At 41.3% G+C, this 17,344-nt stretch overlaps 1 protein-coding gene across 7 annotated transcripts in view; it reads left to right on the forward strand.

Annotated features, from left to right (window-relative positions):
* MCPH1 (microcephalin 1) overlaps positions 1-17,344 on the forward strand; it is a 233,323-nt gene that overhangs the window by 214,678 nt on the left and 1,301 nt on the right. For 6 of the 7 annotated variants that reach the window (XM_042848790.2, XM_065587780.1, XM_042848794.2 and 3 more), the window contains one exon: positions 13,574-13,811. In XM_042848790.2, coding sequence (XP_042704724.2) covers positions 13,574-13,811 — 238 coding nt within the window. Of the gene's footprint in view, positions 1-13,573; positions 13,812-17,344 lie in introns of those variants that run through there. The other variant, XM_042848793.2, reaches the window with a different exon arrangement.

Raw genomic sequence — 17,344 nt, forward strand, 5'->3', positions numbered from 1 at the left:
GCTCACCACCGGGTCCTGCACCTCTACTATCTCCTCCGCCTGGAGATCCATATTACGCGCCACCCTACGTAATAGGTCCTGGTGGGCACGAAGATCTATCGGGGGTGGGCCCGAGGCTGTTGTGCCCACCACCGCCTCATCTGGGGAAGATGAGGAGGATGCCTCAGGCGGCAAGGGGTCTACTGGAGGGTCCTGCTCTAAGGCTCCCTGAAGCGGAGCATCGCCTGCCCCTGGGTCCAGGGCCTCAGGTGGTGTAGGCATGGGAGCCTCCATGCCCCCTGGGGGAGGACGGGAGATGGTGGCCTCCGGGACCCTGGGCTCAGAGCGTGCCGAGCGAGAGGCTGATGGTGGCGCCCCCTGCGCCTGGTGATACGCCTATGGGGTCCAGAACGACCAGTGCGTAGGTCCCTGCGCAGGGTCCTCTGTCACCTCCTGCCAGTGGCCCAAGTCAGCCGCAGCAGCCTGACCCTGAGGAGGGTATGCCAATCTCGAGGCCCTGTCGGAGGAGCGAGACGCTGATCTCGAGGGCCAAGGCGGTGCCGAACGCTTCAGAATCGGCTCAGGACGATACGGTGCCGATTGGCGCCGGTCCGCAGGTGATCGGTCCCTGCGCGGTGCCTGTGAGCGGTACCGGGATCGGGATCGATGCCGAGATCCAGATCTGGACCTAGAGGACGAAGACCGCGAGTAGACATGGTACCGGGAGCGGTCCCTCGAGCTGGAGCGGCGCTCGTACCGGTGCCGAGATCTACGTCTTGAGTCCGATCGGTACTGATGATCGTGACGGTGCCGAGACGTAGACCGGTGCCATGAAGAAGATCTTGGCCGCAAGTACGACCGGTGCCGAGGCCTGCTCCAAGACCTGGAGCCGTGCCATGAGTCCATGTCCTGAGACGGTGGGCTTACCAGGGCAGCCTTGCCCCTGGATTGCACCGCGCGAGGAGCCGACGGTGCCAGTGGTTGGGACGGCGCCAGCTCCGTGAGAGCAATAAGGTCTCTCGCCGTAGCGAAGGTCTCTGGAGTGGACGGAAGACGAGGCTCCACCGCCGACCGAGGTGGCGATCCAGTCTGCACCGGACTCAACGGCCGCGGTGCTGGAGTCGACGGTGTAGCAGGCACTTGCTTCTGGTGCTCTAAAGGCGGATGCAGCTCTACCCCCGGCACTGGGGGAGCCGGCGTCTGCAGGACAGCAGACTCCTGTGCCTTGCGGGATTTCTTTTGTCCCGGATACTGGGAACAGCGCTGAGGGCCCTGTGGTGGGCGCGGTGCCGAAGGAGGCCGGTGCCGTGAGGCCTTGTCCGATTCTGCCCACAGTGCAGTACCGGTCGGTGCTGCAGGGGCGCTGCGCACCGAGGCGCTCGGTGCCGGGGCTGGGCGCGCCAAGGGAAGGATCCGGGCTAAGTGCCACCTCCATGAGGAGCTGCCTAAGCCTAAAGTCCCGCTCCTTTTTGGTTCTCGGTCTGAAGGCCTTACAGATCTTGCACTTATCTGTCTGATGGGACTCTCCTAGACACTTCAGACACGAGTCGTGCAGATCACTCGTAGGCATAGGCTTAGCGCAGGACGCGCACGGCTTAAAGCCAGGAGCCTTGGGCATGAGCCCGGCTATGCACCGGGGGGAAAAGGGGGGAGAACAACCCCCTTAACCCCCGCTAACTATTTACAACTACTAAAAACGAAGATGAATAACTATCTAAAACTATACAGCAACTATGATACAACTATCTACAGAATTGACAGGATAAGCTAGGGAGAGTGGGGAACAGCTATGCCGCGCTCCACAGTTCCAACGACCGTCAGGGGCGGTAAGAAGGAACTGAGGGAGCACTGGGTCGGCTGGGGTATATATCCAGCGCCATGAAGGCGCCACTCCAGGGGGCTCCACAGCCGACCCACCGGGTGTTGCTAGGGTAGAAAATTTCTCCGACGATCGTGCACGTGGCACGCGCACACCTAATTGGAATTGATATGAGCAAGCACTCGAAGAAGAAGATATATATACATACAGAGAACGTGAAAAGGTGGAAGTTGCCATACCAACTCTAAGAGACTAATTAATTAAGATGAATTATTATCAGCAGGAGAAAAAAAACTTTTGTAGTGATAATCAAGATGGCCCATTTCAGACAGTTGACAAGAAGGAGTGAGGATACTTAACATGGGGAAATAGATTAAAGTTGTGTTATTACCCAGCCGCTCCCAGTCTCTATTCAAGCCCAAGTTAATGGTACCTAGTTTGCAAATTAATTCCAGTTCAGCAGTTTCTCGTTGTAGTCTGTTTTTGAAGCTTTTCTGTTGCAATATTGCCACTCTTAAGTCTGTTACTGGATGACCAGAGAGGTTGAAGTGTCCTCCTACTGGTTTTTGAATATTATGATTCCTGATGTCAGATTTGTGTCCATTTATTCTTTTGCGTAGAGACTGTCCGATTTGGCCAATGTACGTGGCAGAGGGGCATTGCTGGCACATGATGGCATATATCACACTGGTAGATGTGCAGGTGAACGAGCCCCTGATGGCGTGGCTGATGTGATTAGGTCCTATAATAGTGTCACTTGAATAGATATGTGGACAGAGTTGGCATTGGGCTTTGTTGCAAGGATAGGTTCCTGGGTTAGTGTTTTTGTTGTGTGGTATGTGGTTGCTGGTGAGTATTTGCTTCAGGTTGGGGGGCTGTCTGTAAGCGAGGACTGGTCTGTTTCCCAAGATCTGTGTGAGTGAGGGATCGTCTTTCAGGATAGGTTGTAGATCTTTGATGATGCGCCAGAGAGGTTTTAGTTGGGGGCTGAAGGTGATGGCTAGTGGCGTTCTGTTATTTTCTTTGTTGAGCCTGTCCTGTAATAGGTGACTTCTGCGTACTCTTCTGGCTCTGTCAATCTGTTTTTTCAGCAGGTGGGTATTGTAGATTTAAGAATGCTTGATAGAGATCTTGTAGGTGTTTGTCTCTGTCTGAGGGATTGGAGCAAATGCGGTTGTATCTTAGAGCTTGGCTATAGACAATGGAGTGTGTGGTGTGTCCTGGATGGAAGCTGGAGGCATGTAGGTAAGTATAGCGGTCAGTAGGTTTCCGGTATAGGGTGGTGTTTATGTGACCATTGCTTATTAGCACAGTAGTGTCCAGGAAATGGACCACTTGTGTGGATTGGTCCAGGCTGAGGTTGATGGTGGGGTGGAAATTGTTGAAATCATGGTGGAATTCCTCAATGGTTTCTTTTCCATGGGTCCAGATGATGAAGATGTCATCAATGTAGCGCAAGTAGAGTAGGGGCATTAGGAGACGAGAGCTAAGGAAGCATTGTTCTAAGTCAGCCATAAAAATGTTGGCATACTGTGGGGCCATGTGGGTACCCATAGCAGTGCCCCTGACTTGAAGGTATATATTGTCCCCAAATGTGAAATAGTTGTGAGTGAGGACAAAGTTCAGCCACCACGATTGCCATGACATTATCAGGGATACTGTTCCTGATAGCTTGTAGTCCATCTTGGTGTGAAATGTTGGTGTAGAGGGCTTCTACATTCATAGTGGCCAGGATGGTGTTTTCTGGAAGATCACCAATGGATTGTAGTTTCCTCAGGAAGTCAGTGGTGTCTCAAAGATAGCTGGGAGTCAGGACCGGCTTTAGGCACCAGCAAAGCAAGCATGTGCTTGGGGTGGCACAATTCCAGGGGCAGCATTCCGGGCTGTTTCGCTCACCCAGGGTTTTATTTTATTTTTATTTTTTTGCTTGGACAGTTGTGCTCTTGGAGCTTGGGGCAGCAAAAAACCTAAAGCCAGTCCTGCAGGGGGTGCTGGTAGCGTAGGGCCTGAGGAGAGAGTCCACGTAGCCAGACAATCCTGCTGATATGCCTGAGATGATGGCGTGTCCAAGATTTCCAGGTTTATGGATCTTGGGTAGCAAATAGAATACCCCTGGTCGGGGTTCTAGGCATGTGTCTGTATAGATCTTTTTCAGGGAGTTTCTTGAACAGATGGTGTAGTTTCTTTTGGTAATCCTCAGTGGGATCAGAGGATAATGGCCTGTAGAATGTGGAGTTAGAGAGTTGCCTAGCAGACTCTTGTTCATACTGATGATGACAGCACCTCCTTTGTCAGCCTTTTTGATTATGTTGTCAGAGTTGTTCCTGAGGCTGTTGATGGCATTGTGTTCAGCACGACTAAGGTTATGGGGCAAGTGATGCTACTTTTCCACAATTTCAGCCCGTACACGTCAACGGAAGCATTCTATGTAGAAGTCCAGTCTGTTGTTTCGACCTTCAGGAGGAGAATTTTTTGGGAAGTTATGCGCAAGTAAAATGGAATTATAATGAAACTTACTATATCTTGCAACCTTAAAGTTTTTGATGTGATGTATGTGCACTGGAAATACAAACCTTAGTTTTAAGTCATATTGATCTACACTAGGGAAAAAGCATATGCGTTTGATAAGCCTAATTTCTTTTCTTTTCTTAAAATATATAGCTGTCATATATTTATGTTACGCAGTATTAAAAAAATTGTTCTGGTTCAGTGGGAAAAAAGCAAATCTAAACATAAAGTAAGTAATTTTGTTCTGCTTTTTTCTGCAAAAATTTGCTCTGGAGGAAGAAGTGATCCAAACATCTTCAAGTATAGTTTTGAATATCTGCCAAACAGTAGATATGTTTGCCAAACGTTTTTGTATAGTATTCCCATTAGGACTCTGTCTTTTAGAGAATATATTGTTGAAGTAAGCCTTACTTATCAGTCTATGAGATTTGAGAGAAGTAAGAGTTGTCTGTCAACAGATAGTGTAAAGAAACTTTATTAGTAAAATTGTCTTCACTCTAGGATTCTTTCACCCTTCACCCTCCTGTTTGCCAGGAAACACTTCTGTAGAAAAACTACTGAGGAAAAACGGGAAGTATTTTGGAGGAATTTCCAGTCTTTGCTGTGTATCAATTGTCTTTATAATACATTTCACATTCCTCTTGATGTTGTCAACAGGAGAAATTGGCAGGTAATTTTTCTGCCTCAGATTTTCAAACAGATGCTCAAACTTTTTCAGACCCCCAAACCTCTTAATGCACACACATAGATTTGCCCACGCACAGTCTCCACTTGTGAATGCATGTTGGGATGTTCACATTCCTTTATCAGTCATACAAAAAGTGTGTTAGCATTTCTGTCATTTGAAATCTTGTGCTTCTGTAGTTTGACAAAATGGGAGCCCGTACTTTAGCTGGACAGTATTGATAGTTTATAGAAAAGTATCAGTTCCAGTTAATATATTAGAATGTGGATATGATATTTTCAATAATTTGCACTAAACGTTACAGATTGAGTTTTCTTCACAGAATGATAAGTACCTGCACCAGTAATAAAATTCCTTGATGCTAATAAAGGAGAAGTTGAGACTTTGTAGCTATTAGGGCAGACAAGCTGACCCAGGTAATTTTTGCTGAGCATACTGCTATGGCTCTGATCACGCCTGCTGGACTATGCAACCCCATTATTATTATTATGTGCAACCCCATTAACTTCAATAGAATTCTTCCCAGGCAAAGAACAATGTCTGCATGGAACAGCTGGTAAGCTTAGGGCAAATCCAGTTCTTAACCAGATCATATTAGTTATGAAGCACCTAATTTTAAAAACCCACTATTAAGTGCAGAATTCCAATATAGTTTAAAATATTTACTGAATAACATTTTCAACTTTAAAACTGCTTATAATGTTAAATGACCTAATAGCAAATTTCTAAAATAAATAAAGGACAAACAGGATCAAATCAACTTTTTAAGCACTAGGATATAACGAGTTTGCACTTTACTTTGTTACTATCTAAACAATGTCAATGTTTGGTTTGATCATTGTCATCCTTTTATATTGACATGTAGAAAGATGAAAACCTAGAGTATTTCTCCTTGGGCCTATCCAAGCTAGTGTATAGTAAAGCAGACTTCCTTGATCCCTGTAGGATGCTGCAGATTCTTCAAATCCCTCACTGCAGGATAACCATACTTCTTAGCTGTCTCCACTGCGTTATACTATTCTTTATCAGAAGCAGGCTGATACTTTATTTCACTTTCATGTGTGTGTACTCTTCATCTTCAAATGTGCCTGGGGTTCCACATATGTGTTTTCCTTTCAAATTTTTAGTAAGTGACAGACTACCTGAAAATGTAGGACAATGTAAGAGTAATGTTTCCTATGAATGCAATAAATTAAGCCCATACTCTTCCCTAGATGTTTCTGAAGAACTACAGTGTCAGCAAATACAAACGCTAATGGCCCAATCCTCAGAGATACTGAGCACCCTCAACTATATTGAATCCCACTGAAGTTGTAAACTCAGACCTTAAGATTTCACCAGCAATATTACCCAACTCCATTAAATGTGTACCATTTTTAGAACTATCTTTCTTGCTAAATGTGTAGCTTAATGGAGCATATTATTTTTGGTGCCCGATTCACCACTCTGTTACACCATAGTTTTATGCTGCTGTAAATCCATTGACTTCAGTGCCCTTTAACAGCATAAAACTGGTATAACAGAGTGGGGAATCAAACCTTCCCTCTTTAGTGGTCAGAGCCTGTTCTGGTTGAAGGAAATGGTCAATTTCTCATTGACTTCACAAGCAACAAGATTTGGTCCTCAAATGTGTGCCATAAAAATATGTATCTCCCATGAATGACAAGCATTATGGACAAAGCTCTGCAGTCATAATTTTGAAAATGTGCACTCTGCCTCAGTTATATACCTATAAATCTGTATTAATGGTGGATTTTATTTGATGTTATACTTCAGAAGCTTGGTAAGTGGACTCAGCCTTTGTGACAGTAGCCTAAATTTAATGTTTCCTTTAGCTGAAGTTATTTAGGGCAATATTTTCCCCTTCATTTTTGTGCAGAATTGCATGTTTACTACCATGTTTCAGGCAGGAGAGTACTTCAAATACAACACTGTTGTTCTTATAGGATGTGCATTAGCACTTGCGTAGTTCATAGGAAGGGAGCAGTTTCACTGATGAATAATTTTCCAGTTACGTCCAAAAAAATGGTAACATTAGGCATGTTCTTATATTTTTATTACCTGAATTTGAGAGGCCACTCTGGAGTATACTGTTGGAAAACCATATGCATAATTCACAAAGACAAAAGGATTAATAACTGTAAAACAAATCATGGTTTTTAAAATATATTTTCTTTAACCTAAATTTGTTTTATCCCAAGTGCATTTTTAGTTAAATTCTGGTATCTACTGTACTGTACCTTAAAAAGACTTAGAATAACTTGGTATTTCATGTAACTTTCAACGGAATGCTGTGTATGTCAGGCATATGGCTGTTTGCTACTAACACTCCTGTGCCATCTATTCCTTTTCTCATGCTTGACCTTATTCTCCCAAAATCAAAAAGGAGGCTGAGGGCAGATAGAAAAAGATAGAGATGCAGGTTGCTATATACATTTTGAGGGGTCTTATTCCAACCTCACATTGGTGCAAATCAGAAGTAATTCCAGTGATGTCAATATTTGCATCAGTGTCAGCAAGATCAGAATCAGCCCTATGACTTTTCTTTTGCAACCCTCACTCATCTCCTCCTTAACCTGATCATTTACCTTCTTTTGCTCTGTTATGACTTGGGCTCCAATCCTACAAATACAGTAGAACCTCCAAGTTACAAACACCAGAGTTATGAACTGACCGGTCAACCACACACCTCACTTGGAATCAGAAGTATGCATTTTTCTTCTGCATAGTAAAGTTTCAGAGCTGTACTAAGTCAATGTTCAGTTGTAAACTTTTGAAAGAACAACCATAACATTTTGTTCAGAGTTACAAACATTCCAGAGTTATGAACAACCTCTATTCCCATGGTGTTTGTAACTCTGATGTTCAACTGTAGGTGAATCTGGCCTTTTCCTGAGTCTCACTGGTCTTGGATTGGAAGTACTTTTGTCCAGGGACCTGTTTTCATACATTCTCATAAAGTTTGAGGCACAACTGTAGCACTTGATACTAAAAATGATAGTGTTTATGCGGGTGTCTAGTGTGTGTCTGTTCAGAAAGAGGAAGTTAAATGTAACAGCTGAAGCAAAAATTCCAATCCTGCGTATGTGCAATATATTTCAATACATCACATTACCTATTTGCTGCTATGCAACCCACAATCTGAAGAATTTAAAATGTGAGACATGAAAAATGGAGGAAAGTTGATCAGTTATTATTATTGCAATGAAGAAATGCTGCATTACAACATCATAAATTCTTAATACCTTTAATTTTTTGTCAGTGTAATGATGATCTTTTTGAAACCCTCAGTTCAAAGGGTCTTACAAGTTAATTTCTATTATTCATGATTTATAACCGTGCCAGACAATGTAAGGGAGGTGCTATTGCCTGTTCATCTGTCTGATGAAAGAACTAAGTTAATATCTAAATCCTGAATAATGACTTTAGTCAGTGGCACTCTCTTCTCAGAGCCACCTGATAGGAATATAATTAGACAGGAGAATTAGCATCAGTGTTTGATATCATAGCAGGTGTTGATCATGCCTATTATAGTTACAGCTATGAAATAGTTTTTATAATAACTGTTTGCACAAATGCTATTTGTGGAAATACTCACTTCTTTGGGCTGAATTTTCCCATGTTTGGTCTCTGATTAGGATTGAAATTATAGAGATTTTGCTCAAACTTAAAAAAAAAAAAATCAAAGGGTGTGCAGCAGCCCTGGAGTGCTGCAAACTCTTTGATGTTACAAAGGGTAATTCAATTTGAAGAGGTGGATTGTGCCATTCAATCTCTAGTCCAAGTTGGGGGTGGCCAAATGGCTTCCAGAGTGTGAAATATGTTTTCTCTTCCAAGACTGGCTACCTCCACTCCTCTATGCATAGGCTGGCTTTGAAAGCAATGCTAGCCCTGCAGAGTCCTTGTGCTGTCTGAATACAGGGGTTTCAATTATTTCTAGCCTCTGGATGAAGAGAGCAAGGAGTTTCTCTCCTTGTTGTACACCTGAGCAGGATCCAAGCATAATCTGGCTGGAAAGCTGCATTTAAAATTACAAGCGGCAGGAAAAGCAACATTTAAGGTCTAAACAGAAACTTTATTTTGGTCATATTGCACAATGTACAATATGCTGTTCCTATTATTCCAGTCAATATATATATTAATACATTATTCTGGGATTTTCAAAAGAGGCTAAAGTGGGTAGGTGCTATCTCAAAGGGATTTCAGCATTTTAACTCCTTTAAAAATCCCAACCTTAGCATTTATAACATAAACATATATACCAAACCACATGAATTGTACAACACAGTTTGACCTAATGTTGCTGTTGGAATCATAATGTTTGCATTCCAGACTCTTTGTGATTAGTTGTGCAAATTTTTAACATAACATTCATGCAATTTTTTGCCTTTAATATTAATTTAATCCAAGTGTATTTCCAGTAGTAGGACCCACTGTACAAATAAAACAACTTTTCATTATGAGTCACCTCAACAATAAATGCATTCGGGGAAAATGTTTGAAGAAGTGGGAATACAACAGACCTTTTAAAATCATGTCCTGTAAAATGTGTGAAACAGCAGGATTACAATCAAGTTACATTGTATGTCTTCCATCTAAGAAACTCATGTCCTGTTGGGTTTTTAACATAAACAGAGCTTGTCAATCCTAATCAGTTTCATCTTGGAAACCCTAGAGCTCCAGGCTAACAAAAGCAGCATGGCAAGTTGAGCACAAAGGTCCCTTGGAATCAAGTCTGATTGTTAATTTTAGATAAACTAACACTAAATTAATGTCTCTTGGTGATTATTTTTTCTCCTTTCAGATGTAGCTGATTTGTCTAAATAAACAACTCAGGAGATTAGTAGATGTTCTCAATTCTCTCTGATGGAAGAAAAAGGCTATTTGAGCCACCAAAGATAGGATTGTGTTTATCATGAGTCTCTGTTTCTGGGTTGTTTTCATTAGAGTATAGTGTATAATTTGTTGAACTTCTTACCTGAATTCTTTTTAACTGAAGCATTTTTATGTTTGCTTGGTGATTTACACATTTTGAAATAACTGGTAATTCATCAAAGTGAGTGAGTGCAATCACAGGAATATCAGAATCCTGCCTTTTATTTGCACATCAGAAATTGCAAAGTGTATTACGGCCTTGAGCATGTACTCACTGAAGTCAGTTGGGAAAGCTCTCTTTGACCTTAGTTATGCATATGTTGTTTGAACACTGTACATTCACATAAGAATAAATAGCTACAACACATTTTTGACCGCATTTTAGCCTTTTTGGCCTGCCTTAACTATATCAGCTTCTGGCTTCTCTAAAATGTCCTGCAAGCCAGCTTATGGAAAATTAACTGTTTGTGGTTTCAGCAGAACAGCCAAGGATTTCATGAGCATAAAACGTTGTACCCTCATTTCTGGAGATACCACTTCTCAATAGGACCGACTTCTCTGAAGAATGACATAGATGGAGATTGTGCAACTACTGCCTGTGCTATCTCAGCATGGGCTTTGTTTTTCACTGTTCCTCTGGCACTGATCACGAACACTAAGAAATTCCCTTTTATAAAGATAATAAACCTGCTTTGTAATTTTATCTGGGGATCTGACAGCTCTTTACAAACATTAATTAATCTTCACAACCCCTTGTAAATTAGGTGAGCATTTTTATCTTGACTCCATAGATTTGTAAACTAAAGCACAAAGATCTTAAGTGCCCAAAGTGACACAGTGAGTCAGTGTCAAAGTCAGGAGTCCACTGTTCAGATTATTTCCCTATTTTTCACATTGGTGAAAAATTTCCAGCATTAAACAACATCTCAGCTACTCTTGTGCACAAACTTTTATTTTTGCCTTCATCTCCTCTTGTATTGGCAATTGTAGCTCTTGTCAAGCTTCAACAAGGAAAACAGGGACAAAAAATATCAGATAGGTTTGGCATGTCCAGTTATCAGTTTGTGCATTTATTGTATATGTTGTTAAACCTGAACTAGACTGAGGTGGTGCTGCTGGCCTGAGGCAGATATTTCAATGAACTAGTCAACAAGGACATCTGCCCTCTCACTGATCAAGTGGTATGTAGCACAGTGTCCTCCTAGAACCTATACTTACACTGGAAACCTAAATAGCAGCTGTTGTGGTGGTTTTTTTAAAAAAATGCTGCCTTCTTCCTGTGGCTGGCCATGAGACTTTACCTAATTCTGGCAGACAAAGACTTAGATGTGATGTTCCATGTATTTGTGACCTCCAGATTTGATTGCTGTATTGTACTGTACCGGGAAGTGAAATCACAGACACTGAAAAGACTTTAACTGGTGCAACATACATCTGTCATCTTTATGAACATCATTTTGAACACCTGTCCTAATGTTCAAGTCATTATGTACTGCAACTAATTGGCTTATAAAAACCCCTTTTATTATAATGGTTTGATTATTTCAGCTCTAGATAGTTTAGGGGTAATGGTTAGTCTTTAGTACTTGCAGTAGCAACCTGACCAGAATAGTTCTGAACTTCATATTTGAGCTAAAGGAAATGGTTTTTCATTCCACATCTGCCCTTTCTAGAGCAGTGTTTCTCAACCAGGGGGCCACCACCAGGTTACAGGGGGTCCTCCATGCATGGCCAGCGTTAGACTTGCTGAGGCACAGGGCAGAAAGCTGAAGCCCCACCGCGTGGGGCTGAAGCCTGGGGACCTGAGCCCCGCCACCTGGGGCTGAAGCCAAAGCCTGAGCAACTTAGCTTTGCAGGGCCCCCTGTGGCAGGCGGCCCCAGGCAATTGCCCTGTTTTCTACCCCCTAATGCCGGCCCTGGCTTTTATATGCAGAAAACCTGTTGTTGTGGTACAGGTGGGCCATGGAGTTTTTATAGCATGTTAGGGGGGGCCTCAGAAGGAAAAAGGTTCTAGAGTATACCAAACCTACCCAGGAGAAGAAATTGCTAGACACTCCTCATGTATATCAATCAGCTTTTTTCTTGTTTAATTTTAAGTACACAACCACATTAATAGTGTCAAGGACTGCACAGTATTTGTAAAGGATTTCCCTTTTCTCTGTCTATGTTATACATGTAAAAAGTCTTCTAAAGATGGAAAGAGTTTGCATGCAAGAGGTACAGTGTGTAATAGTCCCATTATATATACACATATATCATTAATCTTAAATCTGGATTTGGTTGTTTTAAGTAATCTTCTGTCCATTCATTCTCTGTATTATTGGCCCAGTTTGATCCTAGATTGAACAAACTTCTCTGGTATTCTTTACCATAATTCCAGCCTTTCTTCTGCTTAATCCTCCACACATGGGGAGGGTGGGGGAGGTCACAAAGGGGTCTTTAGCCTTACCATGGCATATTTTCCCTGATTCCATGTTCTGGTTGCCTAGGTTTTTTTCACTTCATTATAACTACCAAACCTTCTAAGCAAATATAGACAGTGGCCCTGCAGGGAAAATATTGTTTTTGTTTTTTCCCCGGGTTCAGGACTACATTTCTTTTCCTTGAAATATGTTGGGCTCTTTCAGCTCTGCAGCTGATTCCAGCTTCTTCCAACAATACAAATCTAGGATGTTTTGAATATGGCCCTTACACTTAGTCAGCTACATTTTCTCAACCCAAATTGGATGTGGGTGATTGTGACTAAGAATGCTCAGCACCAACTTCCATCAAGATTCATTAACGTTCCATATCTCACGTTCCCAAGGCCCAGTTTACACTGGAGTTTTTAGCAGTAGTGTAACTACACATATATCGTTTCCACGGGTAAACCTGAGTGTAAGCTGCACCAGCACAAGCTGTGGCTTACAGCAGCATAGTGCATCTCGATACCAGGGGTGAAATCCTGTCCCTTTTTAAGTCAATGGGAGTTTTGCCATTGATTTCAATGGAGCTAAGGTTAGGCATTTACACACGTTCATGGTTACATCAGTGCTAAAGCCCCTAGTGCAGACAAGGCCTATTTTTAAAGGTTTCCCTTAATGCCTCTTACAACTGGCTCAAAGTAAAATACAGGATTAAGTTTTTCATGTGTTGGTCTTAATGGTCAAAGCCTTCCAGTGGCTTGGACCTGGGCTCTCTCAAAATACTTCGTGACCATTTACTCTGCTCCCTTGGAACAATGATCTGTCTATAACCAGAAGCAGGAGATAGAGGTTTTTCAGCATCTTGCCGATACTTGTGGAATTACTTCCTAAAAGCCAAAAAGTGCCCACCATTCTCACCGCATTCAAGAAAGGGAGGGAGAGAACCAAAGGTAGAGCTTATCTGTAAACTACCTGCCGGATTTATACACTTGTAAGGTATTCAAATACCATGTTAGAGTGAGTATTGAATAAATACCTGGCTAGATTATGGAAATCAAATAAGTGGCACATGGATATTTTGGCTTTTGTATCAAGCCAAAAAAAGTCATAAATAAAAAAATAAATATCTAGTGATCGTTAGCTAATCATGGTACGACTTACCCAAGAGTTTACTTGGGAATGTAAAGAGTTGTTTTCATATCCTGAAATTCTTTTCCTAAATGCAAAGACTAGCTTCACTTGCTGCTTATAAATGTAATTGAAACATGTTAGTTCTTAATTTCCTTGTTGCCTTAAAAACAGATCTGCAGACTTCAACGCCACCTGTCATCAGGAAGATATCAGCAGGACCTCTTTTCAAGTCAGCCTGTAATGTTTATATCTCTTGCCAGTCAACCGCCATGTGACAAGCTAAGTGAACTTGTACAGTTGTGTGGAGGAAAAATATGTAAAACCCTGCGACAGGCCAAAATCTACATTGGAGAATATTTGGGAAAGAAGCAACCTGAAATAAAATATTTATCAGAAAAATGGATACTAGGTAAGAGATTTAATTTCAGCTCAATATAATATTATGAAATGTGCTTTCAAATGTGCTAAGGGTTTTTCTACCCAGTGTGGTAATATGCTGTACGGGGGATGTGATTTCAAAAGCACACTAATGTGTTATACATTAATTGGTCCTTGTAGACTTGCTGGTGTGTACTAAAAGTTCCCTACTGCGCTTTAGTATAATGCACTTGGTCTGTGTAAACCCTGCTGCTGCTCACTAAAGTTCCTATTGGACCTTAATGTAGTGTTGTGCACTACATTCAAGAGCACTAGGGAATTTTTAGTATGTACCAGCAGGGTTTACACAGACCAATTAATGCACAAGTGAATTTTAGAAATTGCATCTTCGTATTGAGCATTGCTGCTCCATATAAACAAGCCCTAAGTATGGGAAGATTACCAGAGGGAGAGTGTGGAGAGAAGAAAATGGACAGACTGTGCTACAGTTGTTACCCTTTAGGAAGACCTGACTACATGCTGTCAGGGACTTTCTGGTAAAATTAGGGCTGGGCTGTGTTGATCTTAGGACCCACCTTTATGAATTGGACCTAGCATATAGTGCTGTACAAATTACTTCAAATTGTGCCCTCCATATTTCATGGGAGTTGTTTCATTTAAATGTGATACTTGTCTAATTAAAGTAGGTTATGAGAAAACACTTAGGAACCACTCTCTTGAAATGTCTGGTGAAAAATTTGTCTTTCAAGATTATAAAAATATGTGGGGAATATGCTCAGCTAGTGCAGATTGTCATAGCTCTGTTGACTTCAATAGGCTCTGACATTTTGCACCAGCTGAGGATCTGCCTTAAAGTATATAATATGTAATTTAATATGCATGTCTGAAATGTTCTTTGCTACGACTATCACTCTGCTTGAAGAAAAATTCTTGCTAAAATCTGTGGGTGTTGAGTTCCTGGGAGTTGCTTGTCCTGTGGTTTTTCCTAAGACACCATAGAAATTAGTTTTAAGCTTGACGTTCTTGCTGTAAATTGAGTGTACATTTGCAATATCCCCACAGAAGAAAACTTTTGGTGATCTACTTGGGATTCACAGTCCTGAGAGTATTTATCTTTTAGATTAGCTCCATGTCTTCGCCTCCTAAAAAGAATCTTTTTGCATAATACAACATAAGAAAATAAGATATTTGTGTTTTGAATAACAGTCTTCTTAATAAGCTAGCTTTACTTTCTGCTTTACAGCAACTACTAAAGCTTTTATTTGTTAAATAAATCAGTCTGATCATAATGTTGCAAAGTCTGAGTAAGAACACTGCTGAAGGTTGAAGCAGAAAGAAAACCTGGGTTGTAAGGGAGAAAACACTTGTCAAAACAAAAGTATATTTCATACTTTATAAAAGATAAAATTATTGAAGAGTTGAAAGACAAGTGAGTTCCTATTTAGATTGATCTGCAATGTGAAAGACACTCTCTAAAGTCATAACAGAATTAAAGAACAGCTGTGTCAAAAAAAGGAAAGATAAGACGAGACAGCATTGTATGGTATGTAAGAACTCCAGAGAACCAGAAATAGGGCATGAGGAGAAGACTGGAACTGTGATGTAGTAAATTAAACAATACACTTGGACATATTAGTATTTCAAGCATAACTTTCAGATGGACAGAAATAATAATCCAGACTGACACTCTAACATCCATTTAACAATGTATGCATAACCAATGGGTGTGGAGAGTAATGTTTGTGTTGTTTTCGTGTTGGTCCATAATTTTAGTCCAGGGATCCACTTTTTCTCCTGTGCCTTTTTCAAGTAGTACAGCCTGCTACTATATTAAATTCTGATGATGAAATTAATACAATAGTTCTTGCTCAAATGATAAAGCCTCATCATGATTTCCTTATCATTGCATTCTTCCACTTTAAACATCTGACTTCTGTTATTTTTTAATTGTTTCACCTTCCAGACAATTTTTAATAAAAGATCAATATTGGCACAAGAGCCTTAAAATATATAGAGACTAGGGGCTCTGGAGGTGAGATGTGTCCTCTACCTGACTGCCAGAAACGGTCATTAAAGTAAAAATATGCACAAGTACTTGAACCATTAGGTACATAATCCATTGGCACCATGGAAGGATGGTGAGCCAGGCCCTCAGCCTTAAAACATCAGCATCTGGAAAGAGTGCAGTGCACTAGCACCTCTCACTGGGTGAATCTATGCCTGTAAGAAGGATGCTTTGGCACATCAGTGCTTTTGCAGCTTTAGTTCATATCTAAAAATATTTCATATACATATAATTCTGAATTATATGAATTCCATGGTGTACCGTATAGCCTCTCCTGCCAGATTCTTAAGGTCCAAAATTGAGGATCCCAATTCTTCCATAGAACCTAGGGGGACAGTGAAACCAAGCTCAAAGCAGAAACTCTCTCAGGCCAGTTGTCTGTTTACATTGTAAATTCCTTGTGGTGTGGACTTATACAGCACCAACCCACGCTGTCAGCATGTAAAAAATAAATGAGCTAGAAAATATTTTTAGTTCATTTAATTGATCTCCTTCCCAATGCAGAAAGAAAATCAAGCTGTTAAAAGAATGCTTGGTAATTACTGTATATGAAACAGTTCATTTACGGCCCTCAGTAGGAAAGGGTACGACTACACGGAGATAAAATATCCATGGCACAGCCACGGCTGGTCCAGGTCAGCTAATTTGGGCTCGTGGGGCATGGGCTGTGGGGCTAAAAATCGCTGTGTGGACGTTCGGACTCAGGCTGGAGCCTGAGCTCTTAGACCCTCCACCCTCGCAGGGTCCCAGAGATTGGGCTCTAGCACAAGCCCGAATGTCCACACTGCGATTTTTCAGCCCTGGAGCCTGAGCCCAGTGAACCCAAATCAACTGACCTGAGCCAGCTGTGGGTTTTTTATCCCTGCATAGACATACCCTAAGTGTCCTGCTCTGTATGTTAAGCTGTGAGAGTGTTCTATATAATGCCTTGCTTGCCTTTCATTAGTTACATATTGTCCCTTTGTATCCTGCTGTGAGAGTTGTGTGGGTGGAGCTCTTTGAAAACCAGTCTCAGCTGGAATTACCTGCCACTTAAAACATTCCCCTTCATCTTGCTAGGGATATTGAATTAATCTGTTATAATTAGGCGTGAAGGATTAGATTTTTGTCAGTAAATGTTGGTAAACATAGATTTCACTCTACACACACAAACCAAAGAAAAAATACTGATAGGCAAAGTAAAAAACTGCTGCTTGAGAACTTAGAGTTTAATTTAAGGATATTTCCTTTATATATTTTGACAATAGTGTTTTAACAGCTATAAAACTTTTAACTTTTTGAATCTCAACATCTACTGTCATTAGATAATTGTCTGATCCCCCATAATCTCCCACAACTATAAAAAAATTAAATTACAAAAATAGAATAAAGTTTAAAACCCAAAACTATGGGAACTGTAAAAATTCAAATTGATGGTAAAAAAAAATGCTTAAAATGAACATTGATATAGTCTGTCAAATTTATAAAAAAAAATTTTTTTTTAATTCTGCCATGTCTAG

The sequence above is a fragment of the Chrysemys picta genome, chromosome 3, assembly GCF_011386835.1.
Source record: "Chrysemys picta bellii isolate R12L10 chromosome 3, ASM1138683v2, whole genome shotgun sequence".
NCBI lineage: Eukaryota > Metazoa > Chordata > Testudines > Emydidae > Chrysemys > Chrysemys picta.